The sequence below is a fragment of the Takifugu rubripes genome, chromosome 18, assembly GCF_901000725.2.
Source record: "Takifugu rubripes chromosome 18, fTakRub1.2, whole genome shotgun sequence".
In the NCBI taxonomy this organism is placed as follows: domain Eukaryota; kingdom Metazoa; phylum Chordata; class Actinopteri; order Tetraodontiformes; family Tetraodontidae; genus Takifugu; species Takifugu rubripes.
Genome location: NC_042302.1, coordinates 3,573,057 through 3,584,949, shown reverse-complemented (window position 1 = coordinate 3,584,949; position 11,893 = coordinate 3,573,057). Strand labels below are relative to the sequence as shown.

Below are 11,893 nucleotides of genomic sequence, written 5' to 3'. Positions count from 1 at the left end.
AGCTGGACTCTTGGTGTCTGGGGAGATTTTTAAAAATGGTTTAGTCCCAGTGAAGAAGGGGTGTGAGTTAATTTGCTGGAACAACAGGATGGAACATTTAGGCAGGATGGGAAATTCACTGAATTCTGGACAATTTGGTTTTAGGTGAAGGGTCAGATCTGGTGTTCAAGGACCAGCTGAAGGCAAGAATGGGTCCAGGTCTGAAGACAGGGTCCAACTGGACACACTCCCTCCCCAGGCTTGATCCCGGGATGTGGCCCCTGCTGGCCTACTTCATCCATCCGTCACCTTTGTAAAGCAAGTCCACCTGAACCTTCATCACCTTGTCCAGCCTGACACGTCTACAGAGAAAACACAGGACAAAACTCGTCCGGTGTGCAGAAAGAGACGGCTGGAAAATATGCTTGTGTGTGTGTGTGTGTGTGGGGGGGGGGGGGGGGGGGGGGGGGGGTGGTGGTGGGGGGTGCACCCGTGGGGGGGGGGGGCACATTGGATGAAGGCGGCAGCAGCAGCGTTGGCAGTACGCTGTACATCCATTTACAAAAATCAGCAGAAAGAACGACCGGCACGCTGACTTTGGGGACTTATTTACACGTGGAGATGAGAGCAGCCCGGCCAATCCTGATCCCAGCCGGCCACTTTTTCCCGCCACAGTCCCCGATGAGATGGTGGTCCGTTTGGCCACGCTGGGGCAGCTCAGTCGAGTGGACGACATGCACAAAAAAACCCCCAAAAACAAACCGTTGTGGATTTCAATTCCCAGTTGTGTGTCCGCTCTCTTAGTGGGCCGTCCTGGTGGAAGTTCCTGTGATCAGTTTGGCCTGGGCAGGTGGAACACAGTGAAACATCCAACAGGGAAGTGACAGGAGTGTTCTGCCTAAAGCCTCCTGGCATTGCTACGCGTCACTTGTATTGGTTGTATAGCAGGATAATATTTTGGCATGTTTAAAACTACACGTCAGAGATGTCGAGTTAAAACTACTCTAAACTCTTTCACCGCCCTCCCAAAAAAGGTATTTCATGCACCTTTATAGAAAAAAACTGTTTGCTAATCACGTTTTAACTCAACAGGTGAGTTTTTATTGTTTTTGTTGTACGCCGATGATGTGATTGCTTCATCGGGCCGATTTAAAGGGAATCTCTCGCGGGGTGGGGGCAGGGCCGTATTGCGGGGTTTCAGAGGGGTCTTGTTCGAGGGGGGTTCCACGGGGTCACACCACGGAGCCCTTGGAGGTGGAGAGGTGGATGGAGCGGATTCGCATGGCCAGAGTTTTCTCCAGGTCGTGGAGGATGTCGGAGTAGATGCCGGGGCTGGACACAGGGCTCTCGGGGGGTGGGGGCTCGTACAGCAGCTGCTTGAAACTGTCCAGCTCGATCAGCAGCACCATGTTCTTCAGGAAGTAGCCCTCGATAAAAGCCGTGAGCTCAGAGGCCCCGAGGAACTGCGTCACGTAGGAAACAGCGTTTTAAGTCCAATACAACATAGCATGCAAGTGCAATACATGCTAACACTGCTAAGCATGTTAATAATTTGTTAGAGTTGGGAAATTTTATCTTACTTAGATAGCACTGGGGAAAAAAAAGGCTCTCGTTGTCCACAAGCTAGCAGCTATGGCTAATTTGTACAGCAATCATTAAGATTAAGATTAAGATGAACTTTATTCATCCCCGTGGAGAAATTGAATTCAATCATGTCTCTGTCAGCTGTCTTTACTTCACAAGTTGTCACGTTGTTCTCACCCTGGCATGTTTGTAGAGGTCCACGCAGGTTTCCGTGGTGATGTTCTTGGAGCAGATGATCTCACAGTGTCTCTGAAGAGCCTCGAGCTGGAAGAACTTGGCGGCTGAGAGGAGCTGCGGGGGAAGAGGACAGCATCTGAAGACAAACGGCAAAGAGACGCTGACAGAGCCGCGTTTGTGCCTCTCGTACCTCCATAACTTCCGTGTTACGTATGTGCAGAGACTCTGTGCCTCCGCAGTACAAATACTGCATGACCAGCTGAAAAAGACAACACAGTTCCGTCATTAAATATGGACACGGACATCAAACAGCGTTCATGGAACAACAGCCTCACGTGGAAAATGTTGTACTTGACGTGACTGATCTCAATACAGGTGTTCTCTGCAGCTGGGCGGTTCTGGAGGAGCGACTTAAACCTGGAGGGAACAGCAAGGAATCATGGGTATTAGATGGTATTATATAGTCAGATTCCCAGAGGAAGCCACATCTTTGATGTCTTCTTCAGGCTCTGCCTCTCTGGGATGTTCTCCCAGTCATGCTGCCAACATTAATCGTATAGTGCTGCATCGGCCGTTTGTTTTTAAAGACATAATTCTGCAAATCAATAAAGACTTAAGTTCCTCACCGGGCTGAAGCCGTGAACAACAACACTTTGTGTGCATAAAATGGTTTCCCCTCCACCAGGAAGGTGACATCAGACATCTCTTTGTTGTTCAGGAAGTGGGGGTCTGTAAAAAATAGATGGTTTATGTCGATCATTAACATATATATTTTTTAATGATAACATAAACATCCTTGTTTTAAATAGATTTCACAGGCAAAATACTCAGATATTCCACTAGATGGCGCTGCAGCCAAACTGATCTATTTCTACTTGCATTAAAATGTGTTTGACGACATGAGATTGATCACTAACGGCAAAACCTCAGCACGGAAGCTGCCACAAAGATGCTCTCTAAAACAGGCTGCTCCACAAATGCAGAAATTTACAAACTTTCCTGACCCGTGTTAATATTATTTTTACAATTACATTAGGACTTAAATATAAATCCTCTTGCTGTACAACATTGCAGAATACATTTGAATTGAACAAAAAAATTCATGCCTCATTTTGCTGTTTCCCTTTAAATCTGCGGTGCAGGAAACTGTGAGCTGAAATCTACCAAAATGACTGAATACTGAATACCTTAATTAGAGTTGGTGTTTAGATATTAACACTGGTCAACCCAACATTTTAATTCAGCAAAGTACTATTTTTGTAAAAAAAACAAAAAAAAACCTTCTCAGCAAACGAAAGTCTGACTCTCGCTGCCATAGGTTATTTTTAGCTGGAGCTCTTTACCTAAGCGGGAGGTCTGCTTCCTCTTGATCTCCGTCAGCTTGGGGATGGGGAAGGGGCCGTAACAGTGGGTGAAGATGACCGACAAATGCTGGCTTATCGCCTCGTTCTGCAGACAAACAGACTCAAGTCAGCACAAACTTCCCCACAAATCACCGCTTTTTAAGCAAATGTATGATAATGAGGCTCAGAGTGCATCTGGAAATATGCAGATGCGAGCGCTGATGTTAATGTCACGTGGGGCGGTTTGTTCTCCCCTGTCCCGGTTTGTTTGATGTTCCGCTAACAAGCTTTTTGTTTACATGCAGACTAAAGAACCTTGCAGACTCGCAGGATCTGGAACATGAGCGGCAGGCCGTGCGTGAGCAGCTCCTCCGTGTACTCGTCCTCGTGGATGCAGCTGAAGTCCTTGAGGAGGCCCTGGATGAGCGGCCGGCGGTGCTGCACGAAGCAGGTCCGGAGGGTCTCCAGCCAGGTGTGCAGCGTCCAGGGGACGCCTGGGAAACGCCACACGGAGAGTGAATACACACATGTCCACACACGTCCACCCACAAACACACACATCAGAGGCAGGACAACAGAACAGACCATGTTCCCATCACCTCGTGGAGATCATGCTGAGAAAACATAAAAGGGCCACCTCTGAATACAATTAAAGGATGTCCAGCTCACAAATGGCCTGATGAGCCCAGAAGGACGTTTGTGTGAGATTAACATAACTGTGACTCGCCGTCCGGGAGGAAACGAGAACCGTCCTGAAAATTTAATCAGCGTCCAGAAAGTTTTCAGCTCACGCTGCTTCCAGACGAACAGACAAACACTGTTGTGAGAGAAGTGGAATATTTGACAAATGGTATGGCCACACAGACACGGAGAACCGTCGTAATTTAGCGACAGTGATTGGCTACGTCGCGTGTGGGATCTTTGAGTTTGGAGCTTGTTGCATCCTCGCGTTCTAATTGTCTCATTAACACCTCTGACTGAGCTATTAGCGCCTCAGATGAGGGGCCGTTGTCGGACACTAAGCAGCGGTTGCTGATGGCAGGTACAGGATGGGACAGGACAGTCACAGCGTGAGGACGTCTCCAGGACAGCTGGAGGCGAGGCGTGTGAAGCATGCATTAGTAAATCTGACCTAAGCTGCGGATGTCTATGGTGATGTCCACATGGCCGTGCTCTGCGCTATGGTACATGGCCTCTCTCAGGGCTCTCAGTTTGGCCTTTCCTGTTCGCAGCGTCCCACCGCTGTTGGCCTGCGGCGCCAGCCTCTTCTCCGCGTGATCCGAACCTTCGGCCAGGATCTCCTCCAGAGACAAGACGTCCCCTTTTTCTTTGTCCGACTGGGCCATGAGCTTGCGAAATACATTCCTAAAGGTAAGGAGAGTGAGAGAGCTGCGTGAGAAAACTCAAACAGAGAACAAGTGGATGCGGGCGATGGCCAGAGGCTCCTAAATTAAACAACTGCAGCTCTCAGGAACAATAGAATGAGAGGATATTCTTTGTCATATTAGCACAAATGTAGCTTAGCACATGGAGGTGGAGACGAGTCGCTTCCATCCAGATGAATTGCTGATCTGCTCAACAGTTAGCTTAGCAACAGCAGCTCAATCTAAAGAATCCGCGGAATTTTCCAACTTTACGGTTCCCGGGCCCACCGAACCTATGTCATTATGGGACATTTTGATAGTTCGAAACTCAAAAAAAAAAAAGCAAAGCCACTTGTGTGAGCGGTGCCAACACCAAAGCACAAAAGGCAACTTCTGCATAAACCTATTAGCATAGAAGACATTTTAATTATGCATACGATCTAAAACGACCTCCAGATCTCTGACAGCGATCAACAATGCAGAAGAACTTTCCCGGCTACCATCTTGTAGTCAACCTGATTGATTTGGCTTTGAATGTTTCTTTTCTGAGAGCATCGTCTGGTAATTGTTTTTATAATGCTGCGTTGTCGGATTTGCCGCTCCGTTCCCTCTCTTTGCTGAATGTTAATGGCCTTTTTCCTCCCTGGCTGCAGGAATGTGCTTTGAAGCTGGAGCATTAGCCGCGGCGCGCGCCACCGGGACAAAGATAGGAGCCCGACGCGCCGCTTTGTGACAGAGGCAGATCGATCAGGCCCGAGAGTGTAAATGGATCAATACCGCCGCGATGACGATCCGTCCCTCAACTACCTGTGGCCGTGTGATGCTGCCAGACTGAAGGAGTTCATGTCTCCCAGCGGAGCAGAGGAGATGCCGTTTCGACACATGGTCCCGATCATGGGGTCAGCGCCTCGTTCCAGGAGCAAACTCACCAGCTCAAAGTTGCCTGAAAACAAAGCAGCAACCATCAGCATCAGGTCTCCTGAATACATTTATTCAACCATTTCTCACCACATTTGTCTTCAGGATTAAACATCTCCACTCACCGAATAAGTGATGCAGAAAACACTTATCTTAACATCAATTGTTAGACTGTTTGAATGAATGACCGTGAGTGAAAGGGTTTGGGTTTCCACCGTCAATAAAAGGAGCTATTTTCCCCCTTCGAGATTTTACAGATCAAACGATTTGCAAAGTAATTATGAAAATGATCATCTCATTTCCAGGCTCTGTGTTTAAGCTAAGCTAAGTAAAGATGTGAACGTAGTCTCTAATTAACCTTTCAAATATACATGCGGGTCAATTTTCACTCTAACCTTAAAGGTCATTTTCAAACAATGACGCTCCGACAGCAAGGGAGCGATGATTTAATTAGCCGCTGCTTTCACAGAGGGAAAAAAGCCTTGTGGTGAACTTCACATCCGGCCTGCCGCGACCAATCTCCCGTATAGCAAGAATAAAAGTACTCGGGCCTCATTTGCACGTGTGGAACCCGAGACTCGTGGACCCTGCGTCCCCCGCTGCACGTTTCAAATCACCTGCAGCGGCGGCCAGCTGAAGCGGCGTCTCCGCGTAGTTCTCCGCCCCATCCTGCAGGGCGCCCTCCACATTCGCTCTGTTATCCAGCAGCAACTGTGGGAAAGGGGGGGGGGGGGGGGGGCACGGGGGAGAGAGGTGAGGAAGAAAACAAGTGAGAGGACGATGGTGTTATATTCGAGCTCTTCAAGTGGAAAAAAAAACCCTCAACTGTTCCCTGAACCAGCTCAATTAGCCTGAGCTGTGGACACTAAACACACCCCCAGCTATGCTCCTCATTATCTCCTCTCTCCTGGTTTCTTGTTCCTTCAGCGAGGAAATGCTTTTTTCTTCCCTCCCTTTCCAAAACAAACTCTGACTGTAGCGATGCAAATAAAAAACGGAATCCTGAGGGCGCCGCTGCTGCTTCGGCCGGCTCACACGCGAGCTGCTGCGAGCAAATGGGTCCATCTGTTCCAGAAAAGGGTGAAACACTGAAGTTTGGCGTCCTTGAGGCTGCGAATCACCGAGCTGCTCTGTCCAGGGTGGGAAGACAGCCTCTGGAAGCGTCTCCCTCTTGATGCAGGACCATTCATTATTGAACAAACTAAAGGACAGTTTAATTATTTCTTTTTCTGCCCAGCAGAGTTGGGACAAAGTGGTCATTTTGCAAGTCTTTAGTCAGCTGGTCATAAATTCACCAAATGTATAACAACAGAGGTGCCAAATCTAAAGTTCAGCTTTGATTAACCCCCCACCAACTCATTTCTGTCCATATTTAGACTTTTTTAAAATATCTTTCAAAACCCTGACACAATTAGGAAATTAGGAGATTTAAAACATTGCTATTTCTTAATTCTGGTGCAAAGGTCAGGGCAAGCGCCACAGGTGAATGTCATAAGCGTCACTACCTGCACGACAGGGACGTGTCCGTGTAACACGGCGAAAGTGAGTGGCGTCCCCTGGCGCGTTTCAGGATAAACTGAGGGGTGCTTGTTTACTGTGCTTGGCACCTGGGAAGTCATAGGTGAAGTTCAGGGAGAGAGATATACAGCCATTAACATTGACAGCTCAGGGAGGTGTGGAGAGTGTGGGTTAGTGAGAAGCAGTATGCAGAGGGGGAGAAGTGTGAGCAGTTTCACGGGAGGTCGCCAGCAGCTGCCTCTGATCACAGGCGGATCAGGTAAACCCTCTTCAAATCCTAAATATTCATCCAATAATACTCTAAACATGATCAATACTGCCTCCAAAGCCTTTCCCGAATCAGCTGGATCCCACAAAAAGCCCCTCCCCCCAGCGCTACACTGAAACCACAGAGAGAACGTAGGCCTGTTAGCATAGGCCGCTAACAGGGATGAGCGGCACTGACTCAGGACCACAGCTCAGCCATGTTTATATTTTGTTAATGTGGAAGAGTTGAATACATTAAGCTTTCTGGGCTTTGCTCCAGAGTCAACACGCAAACGCCCTACACTGGAAATTCATGCACGCGTCACAAAGTTACTTTTTTATGTTTTATTTGCTTGATCAGACAACAACGATGATGCTCTGACAGCTCTGCTGCTGGTATAACGTAAGTGCCCCCTGGTGGAGATTCATGGTAAAGCAGGGGCACAGAGACAGGAAACGCTTTCCATCTAATATTGAAATAAGCACAGTGGAGCTCATGCACAGCCTGCAGGAAATTACACTGTCGACACGTGTCCAGCAGCGATGATATTGATGCATTATTGATGAGGAAGCAAATGCATGCGCTCTAAACAGCTGCAGCGATTTAACTGTGGAAACGATCCCGAGCTGCTTATCAGTCCACGTTCACACAAAGCTGCCAAGAGGACGGAGAGCGTGCAGACAGCGGGCCAGATCGCAGAAAAAGAACAGCAAATCAAAAGAGTTTAATGGAGACAAATCCATCAAATGTGACACTGAGACTGACGACGTCCACTCAGCGCTGTACCTGACTGTTGATGTCGGCGCCTGCGTCCAGCAGCATCTGGACCATGGCCTCGTCCCCGCGCACGCAGGCATACATGAGAGGGGTCATCCCCTGCAGGCGGAGGAAGAGTTACAGGCTGCAGTTTCACTGGTTTGAGTTTTGAAAGGAACCTTGATCACATGAGAGCAGCAGCCACACAGGCTGCTGAGTGACACTCAGTAAAGTAAATAAGGAAAGAGCGCAGGGATGGACGGAAAAACTTTTCTTTTTCGAGCCAGAGGCTTTTCCACCCACATGACCCTCCAGATACAGTTTATTATGACTGCTCTCTGCCTCTTGGCTAACATGCACGGCTCCAGCTGCACAGTCTGACAGCAGCAGCGCTGCCAACAGCCAAAAATGTACAAATATTCAAAATATCCCTCTGTTTATAGTGTTTTTTTTTACCAGTCAAGCTAAAAGAGGCTTGCATACACCACTGCCTCATCTTCAGCATCTTCGTGGAAAGGTTAAGGCAAAGAAATAAAGAGCAAATATGCCATAAATGGAGCGTTTTCTATAGGAAACACAAGAACTGTAGCAAACTCTCATCAGATTCAGAATATGGCTGCTGATTGTAAAAAAAAAAAAAAAAAGACCTGACAGGTTTTCTATCTCTTATTTAAATGATGATTGATCAGGATGCATCAGGACTGTGTAACTGTCCTGTTAGTGCAGAGGCCAAAGACCACGGCAGCGTGAAATTATCTAGCATTTAGAAGAAAATGATTTATTGCGAGAATAACAAAAGGCTCAATTATCCCACAAATATGCTAAATGTCTGAAATCCTGCAGCGCTGGCAGGTGTGGAAAACAGATGCAAGGTTTTAATGGTTATCATTTCGTGTTAATGTAAATGCGTGGTAAACAGGGATTTTACGGCTAGTTGCAAAGTCGTCTGGGAACATTAGCAGCTCTGAAGGAAAGCGTGCTCAGTTAAGGAAAATTCACTGAACTTTCTCTAAATAAAACTTGACTATGAACCCCCCATACTAGCATGTATATTTGCACAATATTTAAGGGTCATTTATTTGTCTTTCTTAGAGTTTTAGTATGTTTTTAATTGTGTGTTCTGCCCTGATTGATCTACCTCACCTGTGGCCCTGCCCCCTAACACATGGCCACGCCCCGTCATCGATAACCCCGCCCCCTCACATCCTGCCATCTCTTTAAAAGCTCCCTGTCAGTGTTCAGCGCTGCCCTTCTGATGGTGTTAAATCCATAATTTCACTTCTCCAGCATGACCATCTGCTTTTTGTGCTTATAACATGATTAAAATACAAAGGTGACATTGGTCGGGAGCCTTGTTTTACTTTTGTTTTTACATTTTGAGATAAAACTGGGCCTTATGGTTTAATCAGGTGCGTGAATACTGTAGCAACTAAATAAATATACACAAACTGCAGTATTCTGAAATGACTAGACTGAATGCAGAACTTCCTGGTGTTCTCTGGTATGTTTTTACCAATAATCTACCTGAAAGAGCTTTACTTTCTCATTTTTTGCCTTTCACTTCTAAGTTGTCAGCCAGTAACAAAGCTACATTTTTGATGTATGATGACAATTTACAGTTTCAATGGAACAGCTTGTGCTCAGTGGGTGATTTTATTGTGTTGAAGTCTTTAACCTTCCGTATATGTGTGTGTGTGTGTGTGTCCTGACCTGTTCGCTCATGCTGTTAATGCCATCAGGCCCCAGCAGGTTCACGGCCTGCTTGACCAGGTCAGTCCGGCCACAGTTGAGCATCCTGAAGCCCAGATCCTGCAGGAACTTGGCCTCCGTGGAGGCGGCGTCCAGCTTTCTGGTGGCGCAGAAACAGTCCTCGGCCCTGCGGACAGATATAAGATCAACTACTTTGATGTGAAAAAGGCAGCCGACTGAAGCTGGCGCAAAGTTTGGTTTGACAGATTAAACATTTGAAATCATTAAGAGCAGAAGGAGAGGAAGGGAAAAAGCACGGAGGTAGCGTTCCCGATGGATCCGATGCCAGGCTCCATTAGTCACTCCTGTCCTCGGCACGTCAGTGTCCCTAATGAAACGGATCACTTCCAACATGTCCTCCTACTGAAATCCTATCAGGACTCGTCTCGGAATCAAATTGGTGATGATTCATGATCACATCAGAAATGCAAGAAAACATTTATAAAGATTTTGTCTGATTTTCATGACAGGTTGCATTAGTTTCAGGGCTGATGGGGACATCTTCCTGTGGCGGGGGAGGGGTGTGAAAAGGTATCAGCACCTGGACCTGCCTTGAATTTCACCAGCCTTTATCCATCACAGCTTATGAGGATTAAACCTAACAGTACATGAATGTCAGCCACGAAAAGGCCAGACTAAAGTGGTGGGTTTATTGGCCTCTGGAGCTGTATTTACTTTATTTGTCGAGGTTCGCAGTCCACGCCAGGGAGCAGCAGCCTCGCGGCCTGCCTCACGTCATCGCTGTCCACGGAGAAGCTGCGCCGGTGCTCCGTGTGGGCGACTGCCACCCGGATCCACTCCATCAGCGGAGGCAGTACCAGGAACGGCCTGTGGGGGGCGAGACGCACCATACATGTCAGAACATGATGACTGTTAGAAGAAGAAATCGATATTCCTCATTTATAACTCCATGATGGGTTTAAGCTCGCTGACGTCTTCATATTTCATCATTTCTTACTTATCTGAGTCTATTTCTGTGTTTGTCAGCTAATCTGTCACACACACACACACACACACACACACACACACACACACACACACACACACACACACACACACACACACTTAATTTGTTCTCACTGGATTTAATTTGATTCAATCAACTTTAATAATCCCAGAGGGAAATCCTGTTCAGCCGTCTGCCAGAACTGTACAAACTCCCATACATACAGGAGTTTATGATGAGGGTGTCAGTGGAAGCAAGAAGGTGCCTCCTGTATCAGCCTCCAAAGCCCAGAGGAGCCCCCCCAATAATAAATCTGGTCTCCATCGCAAGTAGAAGGCACAATAGACGATACACTAACAGATAACACACAATCAATTGTAAAAAGAGGATAGGGAGTTCACGTCCACAGGCCAGTATCCAGATTTAAAGGTCTGATATGGGGATGAATGACCTGGAATAGCGTTTGGCTCTCCGTGGTGGAGCTTTAAGACGAAGCCCTGACGGCACAAGCGCAGATTCAGATGACAAGATGTGGTCATGCTGATTCATGATCGCCTTTTCCAACCACACATTTATCCCAAAGGGAACTCCCGTCCTTCGTAGTGTTGCACACCAACTATTGTGGCAGCAGGTGAAGGGAAAAGTCAAAATACTTTCAAGAAAGTTAAAAAGAAGCACTATAGCTTCTTCCTGGCGCTGACGGAGTTTAACTTCCTGAGCAGGTCGTTCCTCTGTTGGCCCTTCTCAACAAAAGCACCTGTGCTGACATCAAATCTTGGGGTCGATGACATATGAAAATGCAATTTATAAAATGAAATAAAAAGAAATCAAATTTGCAGGAGGCCTGACGCAGTTCTTACTGAAGTTAATGATTAGTTCTGGTTTTAGAGATATTCAGGTCCAGAAACTCCTGTCACACCAGCTGAGTGTATAGCTCGACCCCCTACCCCAACCCTGGGCCGAACCCTGATCCGTACAAGAGCATATGGTGCACCCACAGATGGCGTCAGGGCCTGCCGCCTTCCTATTGTTAGTCTATTTGAATAACATTGCAACCTGATGTTTCTTGAGGTTCAAAGAGAGTTCATAACCCTGGGGATATTTTTTGGCAGCGTCAGGTCTTTCAAAAAGAGAAATAAGTATGAAAACAGTAAAAATCACTGATTCCCGTAATTCCGATGTTTTTTTTTTTTGCCACTTTCCTGTGGTGGTTGATGCATGCCACTGTTTTTGCCAAGCAGCTTTCATGTTGTTGTTTAATTACAGTTCTACTTCTCCATTTTAGCTTCGACTAATTCTTTTCTAACTTCCC

General features: G+C 47.0%; 1 protein-coding gene across 3 annotated transcripts in view; it reads right to left on the bottom strand.

Moving 5' to 3' along the window:
- Positions 1–1,057: 1,057 nt before the first annotated feature.
- The window catches only part of btbd11a (BTB (POZ) domain containing 11a), a 69,585-nt gene continuing 58,749 nt past the window's right edge, over positions 1,058–11,893 (bottom strand). Inside the window, exons 4-17 of one of the 3 annotated variants that reach the window (XM_029825764.1) lie at positions 10,311–10,463; positions 9,597–9,762; positions 7,917–8,006; positions 6,871–6,972; positions 5,983–6,076; positions 5,255–5,390; positions 4,306–4,448; positions 3,399–3,577; positions 3,084–3,189; positions 2,367–2,469; positions 2,076–2,157; positions 1,931–1,999; positions 1,741–1,854; positions 1,058–1,442 (exon numbers count right to left, since the gene is read on the bottom strand). In XM_029825764.1, coding sequence (XP_029681624.1) covers positions 1,212–1,442; positions 1,741–1,854; positions 1,931–1,999; positions 2,076–2,157; positions 2,367–2,469; positions 3,084–3,189; positions 3,399–3,577; positions 4,306–4,448; positions 5,255–5,390; positions 5,983–6,076; positions 6,871–6,972; positions 7,917–8,006; positions 9,597–9,762; positions 10,311–10,463 — 1,768 coding nt within the window. In that variant the 3' untranslated portion in view covers positions 1,058–1,211. Of the gene's footprint in view, positions 1,443–1,740; positions 1,855–1,930; positions 2,000–2,075; positions 2,158–2,366; positions 2,470–3,083; positions 3,190–3,398; positions 3,578–4,215; positions 4,449–5,254; positions 5,391–5,982; positions 6,077–6,870; positions 6,973–7,916; positions 8,007–9,596; positions 9,763–10,310; positions 10,464–11,893 lie in introns of all 3 variants that reach the window. The other 2 variants (XM_029825763.1, XM_029825765.1) reach the window with 2 other exon arrangements.